The following is a 15,865-nucleotide window of genomic DNA, read 5'->3' as shown; positions in this document are numbered from 1 at the left end:
CTTTAGTAGATACCATATGGCATATAAAGTATCTTATAATTCTTCAAGCCTAAGAGGATACAGCTACTGTAAAGATGGGTTTCAATATCAATACAGATGTTTATGCACAGACAGAAAAAGATGTCTGTATGCTTAGCTGTCAAATAGAGAGAGACTAGGAGAGGGTCAAATGCAGTAGATTATGTCATAAGAAGTGGTAGAATTCTATTTGGAACTTCAGAGATTTTAGGAAAAGATTCAAGCCAGCTTCTTCTGCCATACTCTGAAGCCTGAGGCCGTTGGTGCTAAGTCAATTTTCAGGTAAGTGGCTTCCCACCTGACATGGCTCTCGTAAAGCCCTATCAAACAGTGGATGGGTGTGTCTGTTATGAATGTCTTAAGTAATAGAAAGCCTAAATTATAATGGCTCAAATAGGATTTTATTTTCTCTTACCAAGCAGTCCAGAGGTAGGCAGATAGAGTTGGTTTAGTGGCCTGAAATTGTCAGAGCCAAAATAGATGTCATTTTCTTGGCCTTTTCTCACGTACATTGCCTCATGGTTACAAGATGGCTGCTCCAACCTCAGGTAACATTTACATAATGCTTGAGGCAGAACAAAGGGGAAATGGTACCACCATCTCTTTGATCAATACAGGAAAAGGTCTTCTCAGAAGCTACCCATCAGGTTTCTGCTATGCTTCATTGTCCAGAACTATGCCAACAGAGCCATTTCTGGCTGCAAGGATGGCTGAGAAAGGGAGGATTCAGCTTTTCTAGCTTCCCCGTTATATGGAGTAAGTGAAAAGGGGGTGAGGATGACTGTTGGCTCAAGCAATGAACAATGTCAACAAAATTCACCATCCATTCATTCATTCAAAAAATATTTATTGAGCATCTGAACATGCCCTGTGCCGGGTACTATTCAGTAGTGAACAAAACAGACAAAAATCTCTGCCCTCAGGTTGCTGACATTCCAGTCAGGAAAGACATATAATAAAACAAAAAGGTAAAATATATATTATACTCAATTCTGATGAAGTTTATGGAGAAAGATCAAGCAGGAAAGAATGACGAAGTCTGTGGGAGAGTGGTACAATTTCAATAAAGGGTTCTCAAGAAAATCTTCATTGAGAAGGTGATATTTGAGCACCTGAAGGAGGCAAGAGAATGAGTCATGAGAATATCTGAAGGGTGCAGGGGAAGCATTCCTTGCAGAGAGAATAGCAAATGGGAAAGCCCTAACGTAGAAACACATCTGGCTTGTTCCAGAAGAAATGAGGCTCAGTTGGAATGTTCAAGAGGAGATAAGATGTGAGTTCAGGGAATTAAATAGCACACAATCTGACTTACAAAAAAACAAGATCTCTTTGGCTGCTCAGTGGAGGAGGCTCAAAGGAGGTGAGGATGGAATCAGGGAGACAGAGACAATGATGAGTAGTAGCAGAGGTGGTCAGAAGTGGCAGGATTATGAATACACTTTGTAGATAAAGCGAACCAGGCTTTTCTGATAGATAAGATGTGGGAGTGAAAATAAAAAATGAGTCAAAGAGGACACCACAGGTCTTGGCTTGAGCAACTGAAATAATTTCCACTGAGTTGGGAAAGTCCGAAGGGGGATCTAGTTCAGAAAGGAATGTCAGGTATCTGACCTGATAGAGCATAGTCAATTTTGGTTTTGTGTTGTTTTGTTTTGTTGGAGGGGAGATGCCTTTTGCTTTGGAAACTGACCATGTTCAGGATTCAACAGTGTCAGTGGGTGAATTATGCTTGTGTTCATGACAGGTGAGAAGCTTTTTGCAATAAAAGCTGACCCGCCATTTCTAACTTTTCAGACAAAGCTGCCGTAGAAAGAGCCAAGGAAAAATCCATCTCCTCTTGGCTGAGTGAGTGCAGCTGACTGACCCTCAGGAGAGTCCATGGAACCCCAGAAGCTGCTGAGCATTGGGTTTCTGCTGTGCTCTCTGACTTGCCTCTTGTTGGAGTCTACAGCTTCCGCTAGGTCACCTTTTTCTTCCTTCGGAAAACAAGACAGAGCAGGACCGAAGCCACGCTCGAGGGGTATATTCGCTGTTAGGATGAATGTTCCTTTCTTCCTAAGACATAACATTCATGACTCAGGTCAGGAAAAGCACATTTTGTATTTAAACGTAGTGTTCACAGGAAAGCAAACTATCTGGCTTGGTTCAATTTAGTTCAACAAGCACTAACCACTTACTATGCACCAAGCCCTTTGCTGAATGACATGGGTTGCAGGTTCACAGGTGGACTGCCAAGGCCATAGTTGCCAACCTTCCATGGAGTATGACAAATGCTCCCTGAGGATAAAAGGATAATTCAAGTTGTTTTGGTGGTGAGCTCAGGGAACACTTGACAAAGGAAGTGAAATTTAAGCTAAACCTGCTGAGCCACTGATTCATGGCTTGGGTGCTCCCAAAGCCCAGATTTGAACACATACACACACGCTGCTCCAGCTCTGGAAACTGGCATGCTGCTGGGCGGTGAGCCCTCTTGCCTCCACACCACAGACCCTCTGGTTTCCCCTACCTTTTTCCTTGGAGTTCAGTCAGAGTACCCTCTCCTTCCTCCCCCACGTCTGAAAGAAAAGACCCGATATCCCAACATCTCAAGCCTTACCTTAATCAGCAGACTCCCTCTAAAGTTCCTTCTGCCAGTTGCCCTGGTCCCTTCTCCCTCTTGATGCTCCTAGGGTTGGTGGCCTTCTTCTTTCTCTTCCTGGGCCACTCACGGCCCTCAGCCTTCTGCAGAAATCCCAAACACACTCTAGGCAGCAACACCTTAGTTATCAATTCACGTTCCTCTTTCAGAAAGTAGCCCATTTACTCACCAAGACCTCAAAACAGCCCTTAAACTATCTGGGGCAGAGCTTACTATTCCTATTTGACTTATGAGGAGGCAAAGATGATATCCATCTGAGAATATATTTTTTTTTTAATGTATACCCCTTGGACATCTTAGAGGCAGCACAGCAAAGTAGATACGGGATATGGGCTCTGGGCACCTATAAGAGCATTATATCTGGGACAACCATTTGAACTTGAACCAGGGTTCAAATCCCAGCCTCACCATTTACTTGACCTCTCCTCAATGGAACTCTATGCTCTTTATGCAGAAAACCGCAGGTCCTGGCTGAGCAACTTCGGGGATTACTTGTGGAATCTCATCAAAACGTCCCTACCTTCAGCAGCCATTTTCGCTTTTCTTATCAGTGGAATCGTAATGGGGATCCTCTGCTGCCTCACGTAAGCTGTTGTGGGATGAGGAGAGGGGAGGAGAGAGGGAACCTGAGGAAGAGGCAGGCAGCTTCCTCACCAGCCTGCATGTCAGTAATTAAGGGAAATTTTTAAGGACTGTGAGTCTGGGAACAAAGCTCTGAAAGGCCATGCAACCCCCTTTGAAAAAGTCTCCTCTTTCTCTTTTTTCCTCCCACCTGCTCTGTCCATCACCAATGACTTACAGGTGACATTTAACAACCAGTTTTTGCTGCAGCTGATCATTTCTTTACTAACTTCATTAAGTCCTAATTATCCTTCCCTTTGGTTTAAGAACTATAGATGGAAAATATGTAATTAACTGTGTTTTCAAATGCCTGAAAATTTACCAAAATATTTATATACGTAAATCATATGAAGCCAAGGAGATTCCTGAAATAGTTAACAATATAATTAAGCATAGCTAGAAAAGCCTACATCTCATTAATTTCATCAGTACTTACCAAGAGATAACTACCTGACTCTCTCCTGGTTGATAGAGAGACAGAGAAATAAGACAATTGAATAATGACAAACTGGTGGGTCAGTGCTATGGCGGGAGACAGTCCAAGTGGAGGAAACTACGAAAGTGTGAGATGGAATTAAAGAAGGCTTTCTGTAGTAAAGGACTGTTCATACTCACAAGCTAATAAAATGGCTGAGGGCAAAGGTCAAATTAAGGGTGTGGTGTCTCCACCTAGGACTCCTAAGAACCTCAAAATGATTACAAGGTCAAGAACTGTATCTAGGAAACAACCTTACATATGGTTACCGGCATATACAACTGATTGTAGCCAAATAAAAGCCAGCTACATTTTTGAGAGAAGCCTATTGCCAAAGAAACCATGAACCAGAACAAAATGAGGTTTCCATTGTTTGAGCCTCAAAACAGTATTTGGGCACAGGCTTGAAAGGCTCCTAGGAGGACATGCTCCCCAACACTGGCTTCAGATGGGCCTCCCAGAGGGTGGGCAATGGGCCAGGGAGCTCCTCCTGTAAAGTACGATCCCGGCCTAGTCAATGTCTGCCCAGCAGGATTCCAGGATTACCACAGAGCAGTGACTGCCATGTGCCCCCCACTCTTCCTCTTTCCACATGGGAGTGTTTATGGTGGTTATCCTCTTCCTGTTCAGTCGTTGGATATGAGGTGTGGAGATCAGGGGCAGATAACTTGTTTCAGTTCATAGGTCACTTAACCAAGGAGAGCTACGCCCAGACTTGAGAGTACCAAACATCACTCAGATACTCTGGACTTTGAGCTGGACACAGTGACAAATGGGATTAAAGTCTTGGGGAAAAGTTGTGCTACGAGTCAGGTGTTCTGGAAGCAGATAGTGAGATAAGAGTTCACTATGCTGGGTGTATTATCAGGGCTCAATGTCTGTGGAGGGTAGGGAGAAGAAGGGAGAAATTCAGCTGCCTTGCAAGTTCAACAAAGCCTTGGAGCTGTCCCACAGAAGCCTGAAATATGTGGGCCTTTATAACCACACCTCCATCTGTTAGTAGATGTGGGAAGTCCAGGCAGCTCTTAACAGCTGAGGCAAACCCTAAAATTGCTAACAGCTAAAAGCTGGTGACAGCACTCTCAGCAGTTAGAGAAACAAGGCCGTTTCCAAGGGGGTATCTGGGTGGCTGCGTTCCGTGTATGGAAGGAAGAATGGGACAGATATCGGGCAGCCAGTAATACAGACTGTGACAGAGACTGGCTATATGTTCACCAATCCTGTTCATTCTTCCCAAACACAGATAAAAACTGTATCTCCCGACTAAAGAAGCCAGGACTCAAGTCAGGATATATCTGATTCTGTATCTTTTAATGGTTCTCAAACTATGGCCAGCAGGCAGCTTCATCAGAAACATCTGAAGTATTGGGTAAACATGAACATTCAGAAGGACTTCTGTGAAGATAAAGCAGGCAACATGCCAGGAGAAATACTTCCTTCTTTGAAGTAGATGGCTCAACCTGAGGAGAAAACCCAGTAAGCGCTTGCTGGGAACAAACAAGCTAGCTAGTGAAAGAAACATCAGGACAGTGAGAGCAGGCCAGATACAGCAAAACAAAAGAAGACATTGATGAAAACATACAAAGAGAGATATGGAATGCAGGATCAAAAAGCCAGCACTATTAAACAGAGATAAACAAACATTTTAGTGAAAGTAAGACTAGAGAAAAAATGACAGATGTAGGAGACACGATTTATCTCTTTGTAGAAGGAAACCAAAGCAACACAACAGAGAAAAAAATACTTCAATGTATCATGTTTTTAAATGTTGCAGAAATAAAGGAAGACATGTCTATAGTCATAAAAGGGCACATCAAGTCATAGGAAAAATTGGCACTTGGTACTGAGCACATAGTAGTAGACTGTCAATAATACCTGCTGATTTTTTATTAATACATTTCACAGCAAGGACTGCAAACACATTCTCTTTGCCTCTTTATTCACCCTCTCTACTCATTGATACACCACTAGCTGCAGCTTTAATGAAGGTTTAAGCTACGGTACCTGCTCGTTAACCTGAGGGAACTAACATGGAAGCTTGATTCATGTCTCAGTTCTCCATTGGGAATCGCAGGGACAGACTGGCACTAGAAGGACACAAAGATACACATATAAAGAATTTTTAGGATGGTTTATAATAGTGCAAAAAATTGAAACAACTTAAATGGCCATTGGTTGATTAAAGAATGCATTGAACATTCGTACAATGAGTACTACGTGTACAGTAACCAAAATATTGTTGTAGAAGGACAATTCCGTGGAATCGTATTCATAAAACATTGTGGAGTGGAAAAAAGCAGATTATAACAGAGGCTATACAATTTAATCCAATTTGTTATTGAAAACTATAAGTACAGGGGAAGCTTTTAAGGACCTAACCAAAGTATTAGATATTGTTTATCTCCTTGTGGTAGTGAATAGCTGGTTTTAATTATTATAATTACTATTGTTATTTAATGTCATGTTTAGTGTTGTCTATTTGCACTTTCTAATCTTTCCACAACAAACTGCACTGTTTGATTACTATGTTTTTTAAAAGATACTTTAAAAACAAAAGCTAACTGACCATACTCCTACCTCTACCTCCAATTCTAACTGTACTATAAACACATTCTTACTCATTTTCTTAAGTCATCAAAACATTTTTGTCCATATGAAATCATTTGGTTCATAGGAAGAGAAGAAGCTGTCTAAAATCCTGTCTTGGAAAAGGTGATGTAACTACAAAGTAACTGTGCAAACCAGGAGAGTATATAGGAATTTAAACTTTGTTCAGCATTCATTATTTTCTCTTTCTTTCCCAGTATTCATGTAGGTGAACCAATCCAATGAAGTACTAGAAGATTCAACTGGGCAAGCATGGTGTTTAGCTTGCTGGATTCCAAGAGAGTGGGGAGTGCGCTATGTGCTATGCATCAGTTAAAATTAAATTGTCTTCATCTTAAACTATTTTTGCCTTTATTTTCTCCTTTAAAACGTGCAATTGAACAATGGGAATAGCCTTTTTACTGTTTTGATTATAAAATAACACATACTTGTTGCAAAAAGAAAAAATTATAAAGTACAGAAAGAAGAAAGTGTACCCATAATCCTAGCACCCAGAAATAAACATTGTCAAACTTTTTTCCAGGCTTATATTACCAGTTTCACAAAATCTGTTCTGTGAAACAATTGTTCTGTTTTAATAAATGTTGTGAGACCACAGGGACTCTGTGGTCCATTAAGTTTTCAGAGGTGCTGGATTAAATAAATGTAAACATGTATCTTTGTTCTAGGACCTCTAAGAGCCTTTAAAGGTTAATACGAATCTCCACAAGAGCATATAATGTGCAGCATTTCCTAATCAAATTTGAACATGGGATTGAGAAATGCTCATGCACACAGTCACAGAAACTTGTCCACGTAGATACTATTTTTTTTTTTTACCAAATTCTACACTATGCATGTTATTGTGTAGCTTACTTTTTTCTTCACTATGTGACATATCCTGGATATCTTTCCATGTCAGTGGAAAGATATGTCTACATAATTTTAAGTGTTGTATAGTTTCCTTACAGTGGATGTGACATAAGTCATTTACCCATCCCATATAACGATTGCAATTGTGCACTGCATAATAATGTTTCAGTCAACAACAGTCCACATATAATACAGTGATTCTATAGATTATAATGAAGCTGAAAAACTCCTACCTCCTAGTGATGTCATAGCCGTTCTGATGTGAGAAGGCAGTGAATTCCTCACGTGTTGGTGGTGATGCTGGTGTAAACAAACTTACTGCCCTGCCAGTCATGTAACAGCATAGCACATACGATTATGTACAGTACATAACACCTGATAATGATAATAAATGACCATGCTACTGGTTTTTGTATTTACTGTACTATAATCATTATTTTTGAGTGTCCTCTTTCTACTTATAAGAAAAAAAAAATTGCCGTCAAACAATATGCCGTGTTACGTCAGCAGCAGCCTCATACATCTCGTGTTCACTGCTTCTCTTAACTGCATCATTTTCTCTTGTCCTTGATTTAATCTCATGTAGTTCTGTACAGTGACATGCTATACAGGCTTGTAGTCTAGGAGCAATAGGCAATACCACACAGCCCAGGTGTGCAGCAGGCTAGACCATCTAGGTTAGTGTAAGTACACTCTGATGTTTGCACAGTGACAACATCGCCTAAGTACGAATTTCTCAGAATATGTCCTCCTTGTTAAGCAGTACATGACTGTATTTAGGGAGCTTCTACTTTTTCACTATTATAAATATAATGCAGGTAATAGTTTTACAAATTATTGATTTGCTTTTTCCCTTTGCTGTTCTGAGTTTGAAATCATTCACTCGGTAGACACCTTATTGAACACCTACTGTGAGCCAGGCACTGTTCTGGGCAGATTATAACACAGACACTAATCCTACTGGGAGGATTCAGATTATTCAAACAGCAACAACAGGCATTCCAGGCAGAAGATGCAGCAGGGCACAGGTGCTGGGACAAGAGCACCCTGGTATGTTCGAGTAGCAGTGAAAAAAAAAAAAACACACAGAGTAAACGAGGGGCAGAGTAGGGCCTTGTGGGCCATGGAAAGGATTCCGGCTCTTCCTGGGGGCAATAAAGGAGACACTAATAGGTTTGGAGCAGAGAAGGGTCATAATTGAATTGATTTTTTTAAGGGTTATCTCAGCTGCTATGTTGAGAATGTAGGGAGCAAGGACAGAAGCAGGGAGACCAGTCAGGAGGCTTTACCAACATCCAAATGAGAGATGTTTTTGTTTGAACAAGGAGGCAGGGTGGGCAGAGTTGCCACACAAACAGCAATTTGGTGAACACCCTTTCACACATCTTTACAGTCTTTATATCTCATCCAAGTGGTTCCTCAAGATAAATTGTTGAACATGGAATCGTTCTGTTATCAGCTATGACCATTTTATAGTTTTTTTATATTGTTCCACATGATGGTTGTACCAATTTACACTCCACGCTCACAGCCCTCCCTCCTCCTACTGTCCTGAACATTGTGTTATTTCCTTGGTTTTCTTCATATTTTTTGCCAATTATGTTTAGCAATGTATTATTTAATCTTGCCTGTATTTTTTAAATTCTTGGTAATTTTTTTTCAGTTACAGTTGACATACAATTTATATTAGTTTCAGGTGTACAGCATAGTGGTTAGGCATTTATATAATTTATGAAGTGATTCACCCAATAAGTCTAGTGCCCATCTGACACCATACATAGCTGTTACAATATTAGTGACTATATTCCCTATGCTGTACTTCACATCCCGGTGACTATTTTGTAACTGCCAATTTGCATTTCTTAATCCCTTCACCTTTCTCACCCAGTATCACACACCCCCTCCCATCTGGCAACCATCAGTTTGTTCTCTGTATGTATGAGTCTGTTTCTGTTTTGTTAATTTATTCTGTTCTTTGGATTCCACATATAAGTCAGATCATAAGGCATTTGTCTTTGTTGACTTATTTCACTTAGCATAATATCCTCTAGGTACATCTATGTTGTCGCAAGTGGTAAGATTTCATTCCTTTTTATGGCCAAGAAATATTCTGTTGTATATATGTACCACCTCTTCGTTATCCAATCATCTATTGATGGGCACTTAGGTTGTTTCCACATCTTGGCTATTGTAAATAGTCCTGCAATGAACGTAGGGTTGTTTATATCTTTTTGAATTAATGTTTTGGATTTCTTCGGAAAAATACCCAGGACTGGAATTGCTGGGTCTTGTTTTGTTTTTGTTTTTTTAATTCTTGCAGTATCCTTAGGCTCGATGCCAGAAAAATTTTAAACTTCTTTTTTGAAGTATGACATACATACACAAAAGAGCACAGATCATAAGTCTTCAGCTCAAAGAATTATCACAAAATGAACAAATTTGTCATCCTCCCCCTCCTTGCATCCCCAGTTTTTCCTCACCCCTAATGTAACCCTGACCTGTCTTCTATCACCATAGCCTTGCCTGTTGTTGTTTTTTTGTTTTGTTTTTTGATTTTTGTTTGTGTGTGTGTGTGTGTGTGTGTGTGTGTGTTTAATTTGTTGGGGTGACAATTGTTAGTAAAATTACATAGATTTCAGGTGTACAATTCTGTATTACATCATCTATAAATCCCATTGTGTGTTCACCACCCAGAGTCAGTTCTCCTTCCATCACCATATATTTGATCCCCCTTACCCTCACCTCCCACCCCCCAACCTTGCCTGTTTTTAAAATGTATAAAAACTAAATCATATGTATATATTCTTCATGGCTTTCTCCATTTATTTACTTTCAGTTTTGAGATTCATCCATGTTGATGCTTATAGTTTTAGTTAGCCCATTTTCATCCATTCCGTGCAACATCTCATTGTATTATTGTATGAAAAGAACTCTATTCATTTAGGCCATCAGCTGTAGAACGACATTTGTATTTTTTCTGGGTTTTTTCTTATTCTAAATAAAGCTTCCATAAATATTATTGCAGGTCTGGTGGTGTGCATGTGCAAGAGTGCCGTTTCTCTAAAGAATACACGCCGTGACTGACTTGCTGGGTCAAAGGGTAAGTGCACACTCCCCTTCATTATACAATGCCAGCTTCCCAAAGTGATTGCACCAATTTATATCCCTACCAGCAGTAGGAATGTAATGTTCCCATTAGCCCACATCCTGGAGAACATGCAATATCATTAGTCTTTCAATTTTTTGCCAATCTGGTGGGTGAGAAATTATATCTTATTGTTTTCGTACTTCTCATTTCCCTGATAACTGACGAGATTAAAGACCTTTCTCATGTATTCATGTACCATTTGTCTTTCTCTTTTATGAAATTCCTGTTAATTAATTTTGCCCATTTTTCAGAATTGTAGTTTCATTTATTCTTTATTGATCAGTAGGAATTCTTTATATATTCTGTATATTAATGTCTGTAGGCTATAGATGTGGAACATATCTTCTCCTAGTTTGAGGATTATGTTTTCACTCTTGATATGATGTATTTTTTTAAATTTTATTAGTTTCAGGTGCACAAGACAAAGCAAAACTTACCTGTAACAATATACATACAAATATATAAATATACATACATATATATATATCTTATTATAGTTGGCATTCAGTATTGTTCAGCTTCAGGTGTACTGTGCAGAGATCAGGCAGATATGATGTATTTTGATGATTGGAAGAACCTGTCTTATGTAGTCAAATTTGGCAATCATTTTCCTCTACGTTAGTGTTTCTGGTGTCTGTTTAAAGAAATCCTTTTCTACTCCCAAAGTCAGAAAGGAAGACTCCTACATTGTCTTCCAAAAGTTTTATAGTTTTGCCTTTCACATTTAAGTCCTTAAACTACTTGGAGTTGATTTTTGCATGATGTGAGGTAGAGTCCAATTTCACTTTTTTAAAATATTGTGAGAAGCCATACTTTTCCACCCATGAACTTTGAACTGAATTTATGTGCCTAAAGACAGTTCTAGGAACTGAGAAAAGCAGATAATTGCAAGACATTCCAAGAAGCAATAAATTCCAAGGAGCAAAATCAGATGCTGAGCAATGAGCACCCTGAACTGGATGGAACTGGCCGACCAGAAAAAGGCATGGGAACGTTGAAAAGAAGACAAGCTGTAAGACCATCCATCTTCTGAGTCAGCCCATTTGCTTTCCCAGTATTTTTCCACCCTGAGCTTTACCTCAATAAAAACTTTAACTACATTTTGCTTAAGGAGTTACTCTCTCTGGAGTCCTTCCAATTGCAGTCATTTGGATAAAGCGTTTGCCTTCACCTCTAACCAGTCTCAGTTTCCGTTTTGATAATATGCATCCCAATATGCCCAGTACCACTTAGAGCAAGACTATCCTTTTCCCTACTGCTTTGCAATGCCTGTCATGTTACCAAGGGTCTAAATATGCATTAATCTGGGGCGGCTGAATGGCTCAGTTGGTTAGAGCGTCAGCTCTCAACAACAAGGTTGACGGTTCAATTCTCACATGGGATGGTGGGCTGTGCCCCCCTGCAACTAAGATTGAAAATGGTGACTGGACTTGCAGCGGAGCTGTGCCCTCCACAACTAGATTGAAGAACAATGACTGATGGGTCCTGGAAAAACACACTGTTCCCCAATATTCCCCAATTTAAAAAAATGCATTAATCTGCTTCTAGTCTCTCTTGTGTTCCATCAGTCTATTTGTCTATTTCTGTGCCTGTACCACAGTCTCTTAATTACCATAGCTTTATTATAGGTCTTGCTCTCTTGGAGGCCTGTCCCCTGACCATTTTCTTCTAGAATGCTTTGGCTATTCTTGTTCTTTACAACTCCATACATATTTTAAAATTTGATTGCCAAATTTCACAAAATATATCTGTTGAGATTTTTATTGGAATTGCATTGAAGCTATAGGCCAATCTGGGGAGAGCATATTCATAAAATTGAATCTTGTAAAACACAAACATGACTTACCGCTCCATTTTTTAGCCCTTCTTCACCGGACTCCAATGGTTTTATAATTGTCGCCATACAGTCTGTATAGACAATTAGATCTATTCCTATTTGATCATTTTAAATGTCATAATGAATGGTATTTTTAAATTATATTTTCTCTGTGTTGCTGGTATATACAAATGCAATTGATTTCTGTATAATGACTGTAGCCAGCAACCTTACTAATAGAGCTTATAATTTTAATAATTTATCTGTAGGTTTTCCACAGATACAATAAGATATTCTACAAAGACAATAAGTATCTGCAGATAATAACAATTTTATTTCTTCTTTCCCAATCTTTGCACCTTTATACTTTTATTTTACCTTACTGTACTGAATAGGACTTACAATACAAGATGGAAAAAATGTTGTGAGAGAGGCATCCTTCTCTTGTTCAAAATCTTAAAGGAAATGCATTCGGCTTTTCATCACTAAATATATTTGTTGTAGGTTTTTTTACAAATAGCTTTTTTTTTATTTTATTTTATTAAATTTATTGGGGTGACAATTGTTAGTAAAATTACATAGATTTCAGGTGTACAATTCTGTATTACAAATAGCTTTTTAAAAATCAGATTAAGGATGCTTTCTTCTATGATAAAAGTTGTTTGTTTGTTTGTTTGTTTACTAGATGTTGAGTTACATTGAATATTTTTTTACCTACTGAGATAATAGGGCATTTCCCATTCATATGTTAATGTGGGACATTGGATTAATAAATTTTCTAATGTTCAGCTAATCTTGAATTCCACTGTCTGAAGTTTTTGGTTCAATTTTGTTACCTACTGGATCTCATTCATGGGGTTTTGTTTCCTTGTTTGTGTGTAGTGATATATTTTATTTTACTGTAAGCTGCATATTTTCTTGGCAAATATGTGTGGAAATGAAGGCTTAGTATTAATGAAGACTTCTTCGGAAAAGACTTACATTTCTGCCAGGTACATTGAGGATCTATTAGTCAAGAACTCACTGGAATTAGTCACTTAAGCTTTGCTAGGCCACCCCAATAGTGTGACTTTTGGCTACCAACCATTGCAAGGGTCAATCTATACTTATAAAATGTCAAGGGACAGGCTTCTTTTCAGCTCCTTGTGGTAGATTCAATTAGTCCTGAAGAAAACAGGTGAGTGGCTGCCACTGGTTAGGGGAAAGGGGATTGGGAATAATTGATGATGGGTATGAGGTTTCCTTCGAGGGTGATGAAAATGTTCTGAAATTAGATAGTGGGGATGGTTGTACAACTCAGTGATTATACTGAAAACCACTTGAATTATTCATGGGTAAATTTTATGGAAAGAGAGAAAGACAGCAACTATTTCTTAAGTATTAATAACAATCACTATAGTTTCTTAACATATAAATATGGGAAAACTGGGCCCAATTTATACCCCTCAAATTCTATGTGACCAGACCCACAGAGGCTGTCACCCCTACCACTTCTGAACTCAGCACTGAACTGTGGTATGTGGGATCTGACTCTCTAAATTACTGCCAGCTCCCAGGTAACACAACTCAGAAGTGTGGGAAAATTAACACCCAGTTGGGTGAACTTTGACCAGTGAGAGATAAGGCCAAAATCTGCTGGCAGATCAATTTTTTTCCTTTCTTTCACAGTTTCAAGATGCCATGGTTCTGTATAGCATATCTGGAGGCAACCAGGGAGACTGAGAAACAAGTTGTATTTTCTTGAATAGCAGTGGCAAGCTCAGGAGCACACCAATTTATATTTTCTTTCCATCCTTCTGTGCCTCATTTTTCCTTTCCCTTCACTCTTACACCCATTGGATTGCATCCTACAGTGAAGTTTTAGCACATATGTTTTGCTTCAGGCTCTGTTTTCTAACGAACCCAAAAACTAATCTTCCAACTGTATAATCTTGTCTTAGGCCATCCCTCAGAGGAGACCTGCTTCATGGGGGAGGTGGAGGAAATGAAGAATGGTTTGGCTCAGGAGAAGGAGCAAGGAGAGAGAAGGAGAGAGAGAGAAAAGAGAGATTGCTGGCTCAGGCAGTAGAAGCATGTTCAATTTTGAAAGATAATGGAAAATTGTTTTCTTAACTGTCAAGTACCAGTTTTACTCACACCAGCAATGTTCAAGAACTCATGGATCACACCCTCTTCAACAGTTAATATTGTTATACATTTTCATTTTGATAACTGAATGAGTGTACAGTGGTATTTCACCATAGTCTTGCTTTTTATTTCCCTTATTACTAATGAGGTAGGATATCTGTTCATATACTTATTGGTCATATGTGTTTCTCCATCTGCGGAATGTTTATTCATGCTTTTTACCCATTTCTCTACTGGATTGTTTGTGTTTTTCTTATTAATTTGTATATATATTCATAATAGGAGTCCTTTGTCACTCGTGTATTTTGAAAATCATTTCTTCCAATGCATATCTTGTCTTTTGTGCTTTTTATGTTGTCTTTTGACAAGTAAAAGTTCTTAATGCTAACAGTCAAAAATCAATATTGTTTTATAGTCAACCATTTGTCTGCATTGTTTAAGAAATCTTTTTCTATCCTAAAGACTAAAAGTTATTTGCTGATATTTTCTGTCAAGAGCTTTAAAGTTGTTTTTGACATTTAAGTCCTTAATCTGGAATACATTTTGTGTGTGTGTGTGTGTGTGTGTGTGTGTGTCTGTGTGTGTGTAAGGCATGGAAAAGGGTTCCAATTTTATCTCTTTCAGTATAAATAACCATTTTCCAGCTTCACTTAATGAAAATCCTCTCTTTACTTCCCCAAAATGCCACCTGTATCATATACCACAGTTCTACACAAGCAAGCGTGTGTTTCTGTGTTCTCTAATCTGTCCCATTGTTCAATTAGTCTATACATGCCACCAATATCACTCTTAATTTTGATAGCGCGCTCTCTCTCTCCCCCACCCCCGCCATGTGTGTGTGTGTGTGTGTGTGTGTGTGTGTTTGCCTTCCTGCTCCTTTAGGGTAAGCTTGGGGAAGGGAGCTATCAATCATATGAATTCAGCCTCTTAGCAGACACAGTGGGCCATCTGGCTCCAAACTCTTGCCCTTGGATTTTCTCCTGTTAGCTGAGTTACTGGAAGGTACAAATAGAGTACATAGAGTTATGAACTGCTTGTAATACTGTGAGGTTACTAGCTTGGCTTAAAGGGGGCCAGGTTTTCATCAGATAAAAGTGTCTACCGACACCTTTAGTGGACAGCCCTGAGTCCTGTAAGTCCAGTAAAAGTTTTGTTCAGAAAGACTGCTGTTTTAACGCCACCAAGGTGTTAGGATGGTAAGGAATCCTGCTCTGGGATTCCTAAGGAATCTCGGCTCCCTTTTCTCCCACTGATCCCTCAAAAATTTTGTGGCATTAACAGCAGGAGGTGTGGACTAAGACAAGGAGAAACAGTTTGCTGTTGGAGGCAGTCAGGTCTTCCATCACTGAACAGCAATATAAATGACGAGAGTACCAACAGCACAGGAGCCTTAAAGGCATTTTCGCAATGTCCTGTACCCGCATGCATTTACAGGTAGAGCCTGGAGTTGAAAGGGCGGCCTTCGCAGCCCCTGGAGACTTCCCTGCCATCCCCAGGAATTCGGCTAGGGTGTGGGCCGTGCACTCAACCGGCCGGAGGCTGGGGGCTGCTCCGCTGTTTTGG

The 15,865-nt window shown here is 39.4% G+C and overlaps 1 protein-coding gene across 1 annotated transcript; it reads left to right on the top strand.

The window, feature by feature from the left end:
- Nucleotides 1-1,896: 1,896 nt before the first annotated feature.
- SMIM9 (small integral membrane protein 9) lies at nucleotides 1,897-3,244 on the top strand. The gene is made up of 2 exons (XM_019716068.2): nucleotides 1,897-2,038; nucleotides 3,111-3,244. The coding sequence occupies exons 1-2, from the start codon at nucleotides 1,897-1,899 to the stop codon at nucleotides 3,242-3,244; spliced, it is 276 nt and encodes a 91-aa protein (XP_019571627.2).
- Nucleotides 3,245-15,865: the final 12,621 nt, after the last annotated feature.

This window comes from Rhinolophus sinicus, chromosome X (genome assembly GCF_036562045.2).
Source record: "Rhinolophus sinicus isolate RSC01 chromosome X, ASM3656204v1, whole genome shotgun sequence".
NCBI classification, from domain to species: domain Eukaryota; kingdom Metazoa; phylum Chordata; class Mammalia; order Chiroptera; family Rhinolophidae; genus Rhinolophus; species Rhinolophus sinicus.
The sequence above is the reverse complement of the archived record's forward strand: the minus strand, read 5'-3'. Positions and strand labels throughout refer to the sequence as shown.